Here is a 17811-nt window from a genome sequence, read left to right as displayed (position 1 = left end):
GTCTCCTGCATAGACACAGCATGGGAGGGGGGCTGACACTGAGGGGGCAGCAGATATGGCCTCCAAGGAGCGTGCCACAACCAGTATGAGCAGTTGGCAATACATGCTTTAGAGTGCATACATTCTGCTGCCTCTGAGGATTCCACTCCCTGAGGCGGTCGTTTGACCTTGCCTCATGCGTGGGCCGGCCCTGAATAGGCCTGAAGAAGTGGAGCAGCATCCTGCACTTGCCTTACGTTCTTCCTCTTCCCGTATGGATTGATCCGAGAGGAAGAAGGCAAGGGAATGGGCAGTAGTGCTGAGGAAAAGGTGTGCCCACTTAAGAGTACTGTCTTGCTCAAAGGCCCCCCAAGCACGAAACCCAAACTTATTCCTGGTTATTGTATATAGGTACTGACTGCCTCAGTCTTCTTCTACATATGACATAATTTGCCTTCAACTGTACTTCACCCATATAAAATAATGTTCAACTTGAAGAGTTCATATGTTGCTGTGTTCACATGTGTTCACAATGCTTCAACAGCATCAGTCATCATATACCTCAGCAGTTGTAATAATGCTAAAAAACAGATTTGTGATTTCAGCTTGAACTGTGGCATAAGCGAATCAAAAAAAAAAAAAAATCTAATAGGAAAATGCTCTAAAAGCTAACCTCTCTCCCCCACTGTTGTAAAAATTGAAAAGGTACTACAACCCCAATCCTTGCCTCCGCCTCTCCCCATATCCCAAGATAGACATCTCTATCAGCAGGCCATTAGGCAATTTTTGCTTGAGGGTTTGGAACAGGTAGTTGCCGATTCTGTTGTCTAAGGCCTGGTATTTCACATCCCTTAAAGCTTTTAAAGGAGGCGTTTTTATTTCATTAGCAAAATCAAATTGTGTCAAAGAGCAGCAATATACACCGCTTGCCTCAAGCTCTAGAATGGCCTTGTGATATCATTAAATTACAGTGCATTTTTATGCACAACACAGCCTTTTTATATCACCTTTACAGATGTTTATACATTCCAGGGTTCCCCCCCCCCAATCATTCCAAGTAACTTTATCCTTGAATAGAATATTTTACAAGAAGGTTGTCGTTTTCTAAAAATTCCTATGTTAAAAAAAGGGAGGGGGCATCTGCAAAGTATAAATTGATGGGCCAATGTAAATCAAGGACCCTAGCTTGCATGTCTGCTTGTGTGATGGGATGTTTCTTTCTGAGTCACATTTCCTGATTGATTGATTGATTGATTGATTGATTGATTGATGTATATATTGTCCCTCATCAAAAGATACCAGGCAGGTTCACAGAATAAAATACAAAGATAAAACACAAGTAAGCAATTAAACCAAAACACAAAACAATGCTCCCCATTCCCACAGACACATTTAAAAGGCTGTAGAATATTGATTATAGTGATATTATCTAAATTTGAAATTGAGAAACAGAAACAAGAAACTACTACGAGCTGAGCCCAAATCTTCCAGTTCTAAAAATTGGGGCTTTTTTATGACTCTCTCAAAACTCTCTTGTATTTGCCAAAAAGAGGTGCCACAAGCAAGGAGGGCTGAAGTGAGAGAGGACTTTACAATTCTACATGGCTCTGCTACAGCATCCATTCCTGACTGGGAAACAAAGTTCCCAGTGCTTATCTGCTTAATGGACGGAGCTGGGAGGCATGGGGAGCATTTTACGTATAGCAGTAGATTATTCTAGGCTTTAAAGAATACTCCTTTACTGTTGCCGAATTGCTCCCTGCCTCTGTCTGCAGTTTGCCAGGGTATGTTTTGGGAACGTTGGGCTAATGGAAATAGTGGTGGTGAGGAAAATTTTCTCTGTTTTTTGTGTTTTCAGGATTTATTGGCGAACTCTCAGAAAGACCTCAAGATCTGTTTGTTTATTTTGTCAGAGTTCTCAGAGAAAGCTTACGTAAAATGAGTTAATTACGAAGCAAGTTTGTGGGGGATGGTGCTTGCCCATCTGTAATTGCTTAGATAAAGTTGGTGGTGTGTCCATTTCCACACTATCCGTAGAATAACAACATCCTGTAACCAATCAGATTATCAGAATTCTCTTGCCTGTTTCGTCAAAATAATGCCAGGCAAGAGTAAAACAAAGTTCTGAGTGGAGGATAGTAATGGGGAAAGAAACTAAAGGGGTATCCCACGGGAACATAGTAAGAAAATAGACTAACAAAAATGTGGTTTATTAAGACCTTCCAATTACTCTCTTTTGCAATCCCACCCTTTGATTCTCCCTCTCCTCTTTTACCCCTGAGCAACCATGGAAGTACTAACCACCAGAGTTAGATTACAGACACGCTTGAAAGAAAACTTTCGTAATTATCCCCTCATTCATTTTTTTAAAAAAACATTAGGATTACAATAAATTTATGCACATGGCCAGAATAGTAGAAGAATATCTAGTGGCCTTAAAATTCTGTCTTCCTCTTCTTTTTATTGATGCTGCTCCTAATTCTTAAGAATGAATGTGTTATGATTGGGACACTTCCATTCTCCTCCATATTGCCATTTTAGCTTGTTCTCCTGTGGAATGTTCTGGTACTTTCTCCTGACTTGTTAGATAAGCCATTTTCAGTATTTTTATGTGAAGAAACATTAATAATGCCATATTCACAAGGGTAAAATAATTAGAGGTGTGCACCAGTCACAAGATTCAACTTGCATCTGTAGCTTTGGGAAGCAGCCCAATCTGTTTCAGAACTGCTCTGTGCCTTTCCAATTCAGATCTAATTCATCAGATTAGATCTGTTAAAAAATGAAGCTCTGTTTCCTCCCAACCATTTCACTCTAATGGGGAATTTAAAAATGGTTATAACTTTTCTTTTTCTTTTTCACAGAAGTGGATGAAATTTGAAAGCAAAAGAGCCCCTCTAGTTTAGATTAAATCTTAAAGGCAGACACATCAAGGCGTTTTAATGCAGGGCACTTTTAAAAGTTTGTTTTAAAAAGAAAAAAAGGTCTTTTATTTTTTTACAAGACACGGATGTAAGTTGCAGGCATGGCTACTATTTCTGAAGAGATGAAGCCTGCTACACTTCAGAATGATAGATGTAGCCATTGTCCTACAAGTCATTCTCCACCCCCAGACTTTACTATTTGGGGGTAGCTAAATGCAATGGCAGAGGATCCCCAGGAAAGTCTGAAGTGGGGGAAAATGTCAACCCTTTTACCACAATAATTGTTGATGGGGTGACAGACTTTTCCCAGCACCCAAAAAGAGCAATAGATTTTTTGCAATAGAACCTGTTTCCTATAGGAGAGAGGTATCACCACTGACGTGCATAGGTGGTGGAGGGGGGGGGAAGCATAGATTCAAGTAAAAAGCAAGCACAGTGTTTAATATTTATTTCAGCATCCTTCTCCAAAATCACTCTGATTGGAGTTTCCTGGAAAAATAATTCTCTCATTAAAACCTAGAGCTGTCTGTCGAAATTAAGGATCTTCCTCTCGCCTCTCCACAACCTCCATAGTTGGTTTGGTTTTTCTAAAAAAGACACAGAATCTACATTAAAAATGCAGTGTTTTTAAGCAAAGTGAGTCAGGATAGGGAGGCTCTGATCCAGCTTGATGTGCCATTTTAACAGTGCATTCTGATTTGGGAAAATGGGGACCCCACCCCAGTTATACCTCCTAATTCTGGAAATTACACAGAACCAATACATACCCCTAAAAATAATATTCCCTTTGATACTTTCCAGGTCAAATTTCCTTTCAGCAACCTTGAATGCAAAATCCTAAAAATCTGGAAGCTCAGCGGCAGTAAGACCCGATGACTGTGCTCATGTACCTGTATATGAGTACTACAGCACTATATAATGCCCATACCAATTACAAAGTATTTTAGCCCCTATGGATTTTAGTTTGCACCAAGCATGATTTTGCTCACTCTGCTTATTGCCTTGTTTGTTCTGTTCAGGAAAAAGAACCGAGAAGTATATCTGAGCTATGTTTTCATGGAAGGAGAAAACATATTCTTCTATATGAACAACATACTGGTTACAAGATACTTTCTGTTTTGGATTTAAACAAAAAACAAAAAACCTGTGCTACATAGATGACAATTTCACTATTTTATATATAGATTCTTAGAGAGTTAAAAAAAGCAATTGCAATTAGTGGAAGCACTGTAATATGTCTGCACACACTTGCACTATAATGAAAAAAATCAGTTTTACCTGCCCAGCTGTGAGGTAGCTTTTGGAAGAGTTGCAGTAGTACCTGACACATACAGAAGAGACACATGCTAGTTTGTGTTTTAGAGAGTTGCAGGGGGAGCACAGAACTTTGAGAGTCTTGGTTCAGGTTCTATACAGCAGACACAAGCACAGAGCTTATTTCAACAATAATTTCTGTTAAATATACTAGTGCTGTAAGCTGTGTACATTAATTTGCTATTTGTTTTTAATTTGTAAACCTCTGTTTTCGTTTTATGTGGGAACTTTAAAATAATATTTGACAGTGTTTTCACAACTTTGTGGCCCAGCTGTCCTGAAGGGTTGCTACTGTGTCGTCAAATAGAGCTAATTTTAGCCCGAGTAAACCATAGACCTGTGAAATGGATTAAACATGTAGCAGCTCTCACCCAAAGCAATGGATATGAAAAAATTATTTCAGGTCCAGTGCAGATAGATAGAACATTGATAGAGTAATCCTATTTTCGTCATTTCAGAGGCCCTACTGAGTTCAATGGGACTTACTCCCAGATAAGTGTGTATCGGATGATTCCCCCCCACTCCCAAATTGCAAAAAATACCAAACTCAGTATGAGGAGAGCTATTTTAGCTGTACTAGTAATCATAACTACCTACACTCACTTGATCACAACTAACACTGATACATTTTCTATGAAGTATGACATTCATCACATCTGCCTCTGCAATGAAAAAAATGTCGCTTACTTTAGCTTAATCACTCCCCCCCAATATTTTCATTTCTGATCATCCCGAATGATTAGGGCCTGTTATTCAGTCATCTTAGATGCAAAAATTGCTTTCATAATAGAAACTACCGTTTCTGTCTTCATAGAGGTGGGTGATAGATAGCCTCACATCATGAAGGCATGATGTTTCGACTCTCTGCAAACCAAGGTTTCCTACTTCCTTCTTTAGAGCAAACCCACCTTTCTTTCCTTGCCTGCCTTTAATCATAGTTTAGCATTGCTTGTGTACGAATGATAATATGGTTAATACTTACTATGGTTACAAGAAGGTGAAAATCCTACATTTGGCTCCCAGTTTCCTAGACAATGATTTCTAGGGAGCTCACCAGTATGGGTTGGAAATCGACTTATGCTCAGCAGAGTTCTGTTCACACTGCAGGAGGGGGTGAAGGCAGTTTTTGCCTATCCCTTTTCTCTCTGTGCTACCTGAAAGCCTTCTCTGGTGGCTTGGGTGATCCCCCAGAACAGCACAGGCAGCTGCAGGTAAAAGAGAAAATAGGTGAAAACTGCTGCCCCTGCTTCCTCCAATAGGCAGCCTCTACAAATCTCATTCATTTCCATGAATAGAAGCAGCTCTTTCATTCACAGAAGGAACTGTCCTGGCTGCCACCCAAGAACAACAACAGGTGTACTTTCTTGGAAGTAAGAAGCCAAGTTTTATTCAGACAGCATAAACTCAGCAACAAGAGAAGAGAAGAAATTAGTTCAGATGCCCCTGGACATCAGCAATGAAGCATAGATCAAACCAAGCTTTAGGGTTCCCTAAATGCATTTCAGGGACAAGACCAGAAGTCAGGTTTGCAAGCTCAGGAGTCTGCAGTCTCAGACACTGCATGAATGAGCATGAAGCTGTTCCAACAATTGACTGCATCTACCCCACCCTTTGAACAGATGTTCAGACCCAGCCAGGCCCTCCTTCTTGGAAACCGGGTCTGCCCCTGCCTGTGGAGGTGCTGTCATTGCTTCGGAGACAATAAATGACTTTCATTCTCCCTTGACAGCTCAGACAGTGCCATGGAGCTCTCCCCTCTGGCACTGAAGGGGCCTCCCTGGCATTGGATAACCTCACCTCCTCCCACTAAACCAAGGAAGAGGGGGTCTGTGAGACTTCCAGAGGGAGATTCTCATCAGAAAGGTTCAGCTCCTGGTCCAGGGCTTGAGTGAGAGACCTCCAATAACCATTTGTCTCTTCCTCCTATTCATCGTCACCTGAATCCTCAGGGAGGGAAACACTTTGGATCCTACCCATTATCTGTACTAAAAGAAAGAATGTTGTGGAATGTGGGGTTTTTTCTTGTAAAGCCAGCAACTAGACATCTTGAGCTGAATAGATGAATATAAACATTTTAGGACTATAAAGAAAGGCAATATCATTGTGGGATAGATAAGGAGTCCAACATAAAACAACAAATTATCATTAATGGAAGGGGAGGGGTTACAGAAGTTGTATATGGTAGAAAACATGTCAGGGTGTTGTTGTTTTTAATCGTGTGTACTGTAAGATATTGTACAGTTTTCCTCAACTGACAGTATTTGTAGTGAATTTGAGGCTTTTTAATGCTTCTTAATGTACCTATGTATTTCATAATTGTACCGTAAAAGTTTCAGGTTACAAACCCTAACCTAATAGAGGTCACTTTCCATTCTGGAATAGACTTTCCATTCTGTTGGAAAGTTTTATTGTAGACTGGTGTCAATACTATAACATAATAGGAGAGAGTACTTAAACATCAGAGCCTTTAGTTGTTCTGTTGTCTACCCTTTGAGATCCTTGCTATTGAAATGAAACAAGCTTGAACTACAGAGGCTTTTAAATCTAGGCTTAAAAGTTATTTGTTGATCTTTTTTATATTATTCTATTAAGGATTCAGTTACAGATAGGTAGCCGTGTTGGTCTGCCATAGTCAAAACAAAATAAAAAAATTCCTTCCAGTAGCACCTTAAAGACCAACTAAGTTAGTTCTTGGTATGAGCTTTCGTGTGCATGCACACTTCTTCAGATAGGATTAAGGATTGTATACATTTAAGGACTATTAAGGATTGTATACATTTAATGTAACTCCTAATGTTGTCAAAGTGCCATGGTTACTTGCATAGTAGATGTTACAACATTCATAACATTTATACTTGAATATGAAGCATTGATATATGACCATAAACAGTTCATATAGATAACATTCAACTAAACATTAGAACAAAAAAGTGAAATGCTGTTGACAATCGCCTTAACTTAAAGCATAATTTTATTACACTTATTGGCTTTGGCTTTGTGTACTTGCTCCTGCTCCTGCTGGCCGCATGACCCAGAAGCTGTCTGCGGACAAACGCCGGCTCCCTCGGCCAGTAAAGCGAGATGAGCACTGCAACCCCAGAGTCGTTCGCGACTGGACTTAACGGTCAGGGGTCCCTCACCTTTACCTGCTCCTGAAATGTATAGCATACAATCATTAGAAAATTCTTCGGGGGTGCGGTTTAAGGGTGGGGCAGAATGTAGGAAAAACATCAAAGTTCCCAGTCTGGAGACTGCCATTGCAGCTAGGGAGAATGGGAAATGGAAGAGTCACTTAAGCAAGTGGCTGTAGGGAGAAAACGCATCAGGTGAGAGTCTAGATAATGAGGGTGGGAGAATATTAAGGTCTTTGCTGGCATGCCAGATTCATTCTGTCCTTTGATCAAATAATCTGATGATGACTTTATCAGATTTTAATCTAGTTGTACTATTTGTTTTCCACAACATTTTACTGGAGTGAGTCCATCTCTCACCTAATCTTATTTCTATTCATTGCTTCTATCCTTGCTTTTCTTCTTCTGTTCGCTCTGAATTTTGCACTCCCTCACCCCCTTAGTCCTGATACCTTATTGTAATTAAGCCAAAATATTTGTAATAACCACACATTTGACCCTTGCTTCCTCTCTCCTCCCCTTTGGCTTCTATATGTCTCTTTTGGATTGTAGGCCACTTGGGATGGGGGGGGGGCTGTTGCATCTGTTCTGTGTAAAGTGTCATGTGCACAGGATTCAAGCTCAGCTGGTTTTTTCTTACCTATTTCATCATTTGTATCCTGGCAATGGCCTGGGAACTGAACAGCCTCTCCTGATTAAAAACTCATTGAGAAATAGAACTAAGTGTCATTGGCATACTGATAGTACCTCACCCCAAAACTCCTAATGACCGCTCCCAATGGCTTCATGTTGGTATTAAACAGAAGCAGATATAAGATAATCCTCTTGGTTGTTGTTTATCCCATTCATTTTGTACGCTCCTGATAAAAATCACGTATCTGGTCAAATGTTAGCCATTCTTATTTGAATCAGCTCTGGATCCATTCCAGTCCAGCTTTCGCGCTGGTCATGGGACCGAGACGGCTCTGGTCGCCCTAACAGATGATCTCCGCAGGCAGCTGGATCGGGGCGGGGCGGGGCTGCTGATTCTTCTAGACCTGTCAGCAGCCTTCGACATGGTCGATCACGAACTCCTGGACCACCGCCTTGCCGACATGGGGATCCAGGGCACCGTCCTTCAATGGCTGTGCTCGTTTCTCTCTGGTCGGGGACAGAGGGTGGAGCTTGGGGGGGGGAATTGTCATCCCGCCACTCCTTGGTGTGTGGAGTGCCCCAGGGTGCGATACTCTCCCCGATGCTTTTTAACATCTTTATGCCCCCCTCGCCCAGCTTGTCCGGAGTTTTGGGCTGGGCTGCCATCAGTATGCTGATGACACCCAACTCTATCTGTTGATGGATGGCCATCCTGACTCGGCCCCAGACGCACTGATCAGGTGCTTGGAAGCTGTGGCTGGATGGTTACGTGGGAGCCGGTTGAAGTTAAATCCTTCGAAGACAGAGGTCCTCTGGCTGGGACGGGACGATATGGGATTGAGGGGGCAACTCCCATCTCTTGCGGGGGTGCAATTAGTGCCAGCACCGTCTGTTAAGAGTTTGGGTGTAATCTTCGACACCTCCCTTTCCATGGAGGTGCAGATTGCAGCTATAACAAAGGCGGCATTTTTTCATCTCCGCCAAGCTAAGCAGTTGGCTCCTTACCTCTCTCGCCCTGACCTAGCCACTGTGATCCATGCGACGGTCACCTCCAGACTGGATTATTGTAACTCGCTCTACGTGGGGCTGCCCTTGAGACTGACCCAGAAACTCCAGAGGGTGCAGAATGCTGCAGCGAGACTCCTTATGGGGTCTTCGCTGCGAGATCACATTCATCTGGTGCTATACCAGCTGCACTGGCTCCCGGTAGAGTACAGGATCAGGTTTAAGGTGCTGGTTTTAACCTTCAAAGCCCTATACGGCCTAGGACCCTCATACCTACAGGACCGCCTCTCCTGGTATGCCCCACAGAGGAACTTATGGTCTTCAAATAAAAACATCTTGAAGGTCCCAGGCCACAGAAAGGTTAGGCTGGCCTCAACTAGAGCCAGGGCTTTTTCGGCTGTGGCTCCAACCTGGTGGAACGCTCTGCCACAAGAGACAAGGGCCCTGCAGGACTTGACATCTTTCCGCAGGGCCTGCAAGACAGAGCTGTTCCACCTGGCCTTTGGTCAGGGCGCAGCCTGACTCCCTCCTTTGGCAATCTTTACAAAACTTTAGTTATGGTTGCCATCAATTTTGATTTTAATTAATTTTTATAATGTTTTTATAATGTTGCACTGTTTTAGTGTTGTTAGCCGCCCTGAGCCTGGCTTCGGCTGGGGAGGGCGGAATATAAATAAAATTTATTATTATTATTATTATTATTGAATAGGTTTTCACGTGTTGAAAAGCGGGGGAAGTTGCATGAAGATTTTTCCTTTTGCAAACAGTGTTTCATCTAGTACAATTTTTTGGGGGGTGGGGGAGAAGGGAGAGAAATGAAAGAGCATGTAAATTGGAAGTGCATTCCCTTGACACATTCAGAACACATGCAAAAATGGTGATGCTTCAGAGCAAGCCTTTTCACAGCTTTCTCTACCGCCCAGCCCCAAATTGTTTACCATATTCCTAGCAGTAGTTAAGGCCATCATGTTTACGTTGTGAAACACCCTGTGATCTGTGGGTGAAGGGTGGCATATAAATGCAATGCAATGCAATCAATCAATCAATCATCAATCAATCAATCAATCAATCAATCAAGTAGTCAATCCAGATTTTGGCTACATGGTGGTGCCACTAAGGTAAAATGAAGATACTCTGGAGTGAAGGCAATGCCATCACCCACAAATCTTCACCTATAAAATATTCTCTACATGAAGGACATAAGCCAGAGAACTGTGCCACCGCGCCTCCAGCTGGCTGAGTTGCTTCTTCTTCTTCCTGGCTGTCATTCTGCAACATGTCATTGACACAATAATAACAAATTAGTGGTGGATTTATACTGGACCAGCCATGCACCATTCCACTTCATTAGTGGGTCCCAGATGTTGTTGGACTACAACTCCCATCATCCCCAAGCTCTGGCCTTGCTAGCTAGGGGTGATGGAAGTTGTAGTTCAACAACATCTGGCGACCTACAGGTTGAGAAAGGCTGCTCTACAATGATGCCCAGTGTTAGGGAATCATTTTAGTCTGGAAGGGCACTATAGTGCAATACAAGCAGGACGAGCCACTTGCCTGATTCCCCCCCCCCCAAAAAAAAAATGTGTGAAAATTGCAGTATTATAGCAGGAAGCTACAGGACATTAGAAATGAAGCAGTATATCCACCCCAATACTTTTATAGGCACAAACAGTATTGAAAATGTCATCACATATAACTGCCCTGACACCATCATGAGCCCAAATTATCATTTTTGACTGTAAAAAGGACATCTGAAGGGCCCCTCCGTCAGACTAGTTTTTAGAAGGGCAGCATGCTTGCTTTTCTAATATGGGGAAATATTTTAAATGTGTTTTCTCTAATCTGAAGTGATACAGTCCTTAGCTTTTCCTTTCAAATGAAGAACAATGTGAATAAAAAGTACCTCAGATAGTTTTCTTTTTCTTTCTTTTTCCTGGATGTATGTGGCCTAATTTGTTTTGCATAGACTGGTAGGCTATCAATGTTCTATGAGTGTTGTCACAGTATTGTATAGAACAGCTCTTGCACATTCTGGGGCTTAACAAACTTATTTGCACAGTTGGTCACTGTGTGCCAATTCAAACTGTCAGTTTAAAGCTGCACAATGAAAGGGAAAGTTACGTGAATGGGACCCAAGTCTACTGCAGGCTAAAGCTTTTAGCATGGTAATAGATACTTGGAATAATAAATCTGATATGGGGTTATCTGTGTTTTAGTTTGTCCACCTTCATAGGCTTCTGCTTCCATTTGCATTGTAGCCTTTAATACCTTGCCTTTTATCATTATAGCTCCAGATTTGTCCTGGACATTGTGGATTTTCTAGGGTGAAACTGTTTCAGGTGTATCAATAGGTCTTGAAATATCACAAGACCTTTCCATTTAAACATGAAAAAACACCAAAATCTTGACCTTTTATCAGTTGCATCTGATAACTCTGTCACTTTGTCAAAAACAGGAGCTAGCAGCCATAACTTCCAACTTTGTATTTAATGGATTGCCTACTGCAGGGCACTATATATTGTCCTTGAGGACAGTTCTGAAGATTCACGAGCTGCAGCTCACCTCTCGACTGTAGAATGAGTACTTGCACTTGAGTAAAAGTAACTCAAAGTCCAAGTAAAGACTCTAAGCATTATCAGCTCATCAAGTTATAGTTCCAGATTTGCCAGGCTTGTGACGAGGGTTGTCTTGAAAATGACGGTTCCACTATATCTGTCATAAAGGAATGCCAAATCTTATTTAAAAGTGTCTGGAGCTTCTAGTAACAATAGAAGAAGACATTTCTGACATTTTCAAATGAGTGGGATACCACCTGTGTAATAATTTTAAGGAGTTTTCTCTAAGAAAACTGTAAAAAACATTATAAGGGTCATGATTCCCAAATCTTACTCCAATCCTTGTGAAGAATTTATGTGCCAGTATCTAGGTCCTATGTGTTTTTAAGGGGTTCCTGAGATCCACAAGTTATATTAAGCAATATAGAATACAAATTAGAAAAGAATCCTTTCCCCTCTGTACCAATAGTCTTTCTCCTCCTGCCTGTTGAGCTCTTCTGAAGAAGCCCTGATATTTGAGGGACTGGGAAAAGCTGGTAGGAGCTGGCCTTTTTCTGAAGGTTTAGAATATCTTTCATGTTCAGATCCACCAAGCTTCTTCTGTCTATTCACCTTTATGAAGAAATGAGGGGTGTGGTTGTTTTTTTGTTTTTTTGTTGTTATACTAATATAACAATATACTAATATAACCCAATTTCTTTTGGGTGGTTGTTTAGGAATTATTTCGTCTTAAAATTGACATCAGTTTTAATACTCACTTGCAAAGCTAAAGTGTAAGGACTAGGTTTTTCTTTTCTTTTTGCTAAATAGCTCTACAGACCCAGGTCCATTGAGAACAAAATCTGGTGGTTGTCCTCCATTGCAGACAGAAGGATGTAATGAATGAGGGCAACACAAGCAAGGCTTGTGGGTGGGATGGAAGTATCGACTGGAGGGCTGTGGTTTGTTTTTTCTTCAAGTACATGCAATGCGAATCTGGTCCATAGTCATGGATTCTGGTATCATTTACATTGGATATGCATGATGTGTTTGTTGGGGAGGCTGTGGGTATATGTATTTTCAGAAACTGAAAAATTAGGTTATCAGAAGCCCTTTAAAAAACCCTAATGTTTGAAATGGCCTTCCCCTACCCACTCCTCACTTCTCTTCTGTGTCTGATGAATAGAAAAGAGAGTCTACAGAATTGGGAACAGTCTTTAATAGTACTGGGTGAAGGGAAGAGAGACAGAAAGAAGAAAAGGAACCAGTACTTTGACAGATTGTTCATTAAATGTCCCTTTTATTGAGAATTATAAAAACAAGGTGCTTAACACTGCTGGGTCATTAATGTGATACATTAAAAGGTTACTGTCAATATAATTTTTCAGTTTTTCAGTAAGGGTTTATGGACTGTGCTCTTAATATTCTGCTTCAAAGATAAGGTATCTATTAACTTACCACTTGACAAAATCATTATGTTGTTATAAGCCTACTCGTGGAGAGTGTGATTAATGTTAAAGCATAAATAAAACCTTATTTGAAGTGGGGTGGGGGGAGACTTGGGTTGCTTATAGCAAATCCTAATTTAACAGATGTTGACTTGTGTACAAGGTGGTGATGTGGAAATACTGAGTGACAGGATAGTATACAATTAACCTTGTTTAATTCTTTCATTGTCTTCCACCTACAGTGTGGCATTTCAAATCCACGCTTCCTCTCCAATAGAATTAGGGGGAACCCCTTTGCTGATATTAATTAGCATTTGTGATACAAATAGCCATCTTTTCGGGTATTTGTGAGATCTCCATTTTTCAAAAGATTTTTTTTTTTAATTCCTAGAAATGTGCTGGCAACACATGGATGGGAAGAAATAAGAGAAACTCTCTAGCAGGCTCTGTGCATAAAAGGAATATTGCATCTTGCACACTCCTGATTACCCTGTATAAACAGCTTTTGACATCTGTCTTTATAGTTTTTGAGGAGAGGAAGACTTTGTTAAAAGAACCATTTTTGTATAGCAGTCACCATTTCAGACTTGCTTTACCTGTAATATGAAAGCAGATGGTCTGCATGTCTTTTGAATATTTATAACTATCAAAAACAATCTCTTGTTATTCACCCTTAGGCTTATGAGATGTCAGAACTGTTCTAGTTGGGGGGGGGAATCATCTTGGGTGTTTACAGAAAGAGGATTACATTGAGCTGAAATGACTATACATTTTCCAGTTTAATATTTGTCCATCAGCTGTTTAATCGTATTTAGATAATTGTGTAAATAAGTTGTTGTAGCCCTTGCCCCCTCTGCTGATAGAGCTTGAAAGCTTTCAAGAACAATGAGCCAGTTATATAAATGATTCTTTTTTCATTTCCAGTTTAAACAATCAGAAAGGACTATGAAAGTTCTGGCTATGATACTTTTGGAAGGGCATACTTTTCACATGCAAAAATAGACTAAATATCGCTGTTCTTGCAGTCATCTTAGAACATCTATTTCTTAAGTTGCCGCCTAGGTCAGATAGCACTTTTTTGTAATTTCGTATCTTCTTTGATGAAGCTGTTCTTGGTCTTCTTTACAGATATGTAAAAAATTTACCTTAAAATTGGCAAGTGGGGGGGGGGCGTGGAATTTGGGGACAGTGGAGGATAAATGGTTTTGTGACCTGAAGCTGAGCAATCACAGATAACAGATTTTGTAGTGGCTGGTTGATTTGGCAGCAAAGCATGAACAGTTTTGGTTTAGATGATTGAACTGACCTGATTAACGTTGTTTTTTCCATTGCTTCCCAGAATGAACAACAATGCATTTTTAATCATAAGCCATTTACAATGAGAGAACCTACAGGTCATAGTTAAGAAAGGCCATCTATAATATGCTGTACTGGTTGATGAAGATCAGATCAGATATAAAAGTACACCTAGGGATAAATCTTCTCTTGTCTTATGAATAAACAATATATATATATATAAACAGATGAGAGACCTCAGGTCCCCCCCCCTTTAAATCACAAAATGTGAACGAAATTACTGAGATGCCATCTTATCCCATATTATGCGAGGCTAGGATTCAGAATATAGGATACATTTTAAAGCTGTCTAGATGAAGCAAAAATGAACTGGGGTGGGGGGTGGGAATCAATCCCTATTGCCACATAGTTATGGAAGAGATAATTATAAATAATGTATTTGGCTGTAAAAGAAAGCTCAGTCTGTGGCAGATGGTAGCATCCCAGTGTAGTAGGGCTTTTGGAAAGGTGGCACCATTTCAGATCAAATCTTCATCAGACTCTCAGAAAAAGAACTACAAGTACTGTGCATGTATAAATTTGGGTACTTTTTGATCTTAGAGACACATATGAACTCAAGCAATTTCGCAGTGGATGTGCAGAGACACAGAGATCTGTCAGCAGTTTAAATTGTCCAAATTTTTTTCCTTTCCCAGGAAAGGGCAAAAGCTGTTACCAGTGTCACTATCTGTGACACTATAACTTGCTACATTTTATGTTGTTTCTTTTTTGCCTGTATTTTAAAGCTTTTTGCAGCCATAGGCAGCACGGAGAAAATAACTGAAAATACGTCTTTGCAAATGTTTTTGCCAACTAGCAATATTTAAGTTAACTTTAGAAGTATTTGAAGCGGAAAGAAAAATGGTAAAAGCCAGCTACAGAAAAATCTCAGTGAGAACCTTTAAATGTATTGCAGTGTTATATTCACTTGGGAGTTGTATATTTGAAAGATAATATATATATGAAAAAGTCCTTTTCATGTGAAATTGAATGAACACAAGATTGCCTTGCCGAGAGTTGACAACAGTAATCTTTTAGCTGTCTTTCTGATATGATACTTAGCTAGCACGTGACAACAGGATTGACAGCCGCCTGTCATTTTATAGACTTGAAAAGTCCCACAGGTGTCAATTCTCAGAATGTCTTTATCTTGGCACTTCGATTTTGGACTTCCATGATTTCTGCCTCATGCCATTGTTTTACCATACATAGTCCTTGTACTTTTTTGATCCTCTGCTACCCACCTTTATAGACCTTTATAACATTACAAACAAGGTAGTTATCTGACCAAGGCCCTCTGGTTCATTGTAAGAGTTATGATTAAAGAAACTTAGATGGCTTGTCACCCATCTGTAAGGATGGGAAGAAGGTCTAATGTACTGTACCACACGCAACAGGTAAATTGTGTTGTCCTCTGAAGGTGAGGAATGGAGTTGCAAATCAGGGTGGGGGATGCAACTTCACTTTAGTACCTGGTATAACAAGCTCAACTACTATCTCTGTTATGAGTGGAGGGTGGATCCATTCAGATTCATCTTAATGTATTAAATTGATATATTTCCTTGCATATGTTAAGGATTATTTCTTATTGAGCCTGAAAACTAAAAATAGCACTTGATTAGTGGGGGAAGTAGGGGATAAAATTATTCTAGAAAAATATTCTTTATAGAAATACTATTAGAATTTTAGGTTTGCATAATTAAATAATACCAAATGAATATGATGCAAAAATTGAATATTGTAGCTTCCTTCAATAAGACTTATAAGGAGATATCTTTGACCATTCATTATAAATTGCCATTTTTCCCTACGTGGGTGTACCTGTGTTTACATAGTCATGTGAGAAGGTCGTGCAAGCTTAGATTTTGTTGCATTTTCTTTCCCTGGAAGCCTCATAACATAGCAGCTTTAAAATGTGTCAAAACAAAACTTTACATGATTTTTAACACAAGGGAGAATATGTGTTGTCTTCCATTAATGTATGTTTGTGTGGAAAAACAGCCCCCAGAGGGTCATGGGCTAGATAAAAATATGACATAATTTTTGCAAGCGATGCTACGCTGGTATTTCTGTCAAAGATACTGGCACAAATATCAGGGCTATAAAGAGTTAGAATTCAATATGGTATTGAGTCTTAACATATTATCCATCAGATAATTAAAATAATGTCTTTTGTTAAACATCTCAATAATACAGATGCTTTTGCCCTCCTTTTTCAGAGTATGATTTCTTCCATTGTGAACAGCACTTACTATGCAAACGTCTCGGCAGCAAAATGTCAGGAATTTGGGAGGTGGTATAAACATTTCAAGAAGGCAAAAGATATGATGGGTAAGCATAAAGATAAGAGCTGAAGTAATGGTGACTACTTGTTTATGATTTGAAACACTTTTAAGCTTATTCAGATTCTGGAAACTTGGACTTGGTTTTGCTAATATGTACAAGAGCAGCGCCTGCCAACCTAGCAGTTCGAAAGCACCTCCGGGTGCAAGTAGATAAATAGGGACCGCTTACCAGCGGGAAGGTAAACGGCGTTTCCGTGTGCGGCTCTGGCTCGCCAGAGCAGCGATGTCACGCTGGCCACGTGACCCGGAAGTGTCTCCGGACAGCGCTGGCCCCTGGCCTCTTAAGTGAGATGGGCGCACAACCCCAGAGTCTGTCAAGACTGGCCCGTACGGGCAGGGGTACCTTTACCTTTACCTTTTTACAAGAGATGAAAGAAAGTTTTCCTGCTCCCAGAACACTTTTTGTACAGTATAGCCAAGGAAGAGGAAGAAAGCTGTGTAAATGCTTGAATGTTAATAATGTGTAGTTTTAAAAATTAGTATTCATTAATATTGGCATACTGCCACCTGTTAGCTTTCTCAAAGTTTTAGAAATAAAAAGGGGAATCGTAACATTTTGAATACTGAAAACATTTCAGATTTTAAATCTGTCATGTGGCCATCATAACAGAAATAATAATAATGACCGTATGTTAAAATACTGGTTTAAGAAAATAATCACTTGATTTAAGAAAAACTAAATTCACCATACTTTTTTGCTCATGGTTTCTCAGTGAACCCTGTAGCCAAAGGATTCTTTTGACTGTGTGTAGGCACCATGATTATCCCTGCATCTCCATTACGATGTTCTCCACATCACAGGGTTTACTGTAACATGGGGTTAATAACTTTTGAATGTGCCAAACACCCTGGAGTGAAAACAGAAGTCACTTCCTGTTTGAAGCTTCATGTTTCTTTGAAGTCAAATCAAGAGTCCAGTGATGGATGTCTATATATAATCTGATCCAAATTGCATTGCAGTCTATGATAGAATTTACATTACAGTGGTACCTTAGGTTAAGTACTTAATTCGTTCTGGAGGTCTATTCTTAACCTGAAACTGTTCTTAACCTGAAGCACCACTTTAGCTAATGGGGCCTCCCGCTGCTGCCGCACCGCTGGAGCACGATTTCTGTTCTCATCCTGAAGCAAAGTTCTTAACCCAAGGTACTATTTCTGGGTTA

General features: G+C 40.3%; 1 protein-coding gene across 24 annotated transcripts in view; it reads left to right on the top strand.

Annotated features, from left to right (window-relative positions):
- The window catches only part of SATB1 (SATB homeobox 1), a 121968-nt gene that overhangs the window by 41393 nt on the left and 62764 nt on the right, over positions 1-17811 (top strand). For all 24 annotated transcript variants that reach the window (XM_079947254.1, XM_079947250.1, XM_079947258.1 and 21 more), the window contains one exon: positions 16523-16634. In XM_079947254.1, the coding sequence (XP_079803380.1) occupies positions 16523-16634 (112 nt within the window). The remainder of the gene's footprint in view (positions 1-16522; positions 16635-17811) is intronic.

The sequence above is a fragment of the Podarcis cretensis genome, assembly GCF_951804945.1.
Source record: "Podarcis cretensis genome assembly, chromosome: 12".
Classification (NCBI taxonomy): Eukaryota; Metazoa; Chordata; class Lepidosauria; order Squamata; family Lacertidae; genus Podarcis; species Podarcis cretensis.
Note: the sequence above shows the minus strand (reverse complement) of the source record. Positions and strands in the feature narration are given on the sequence as shown.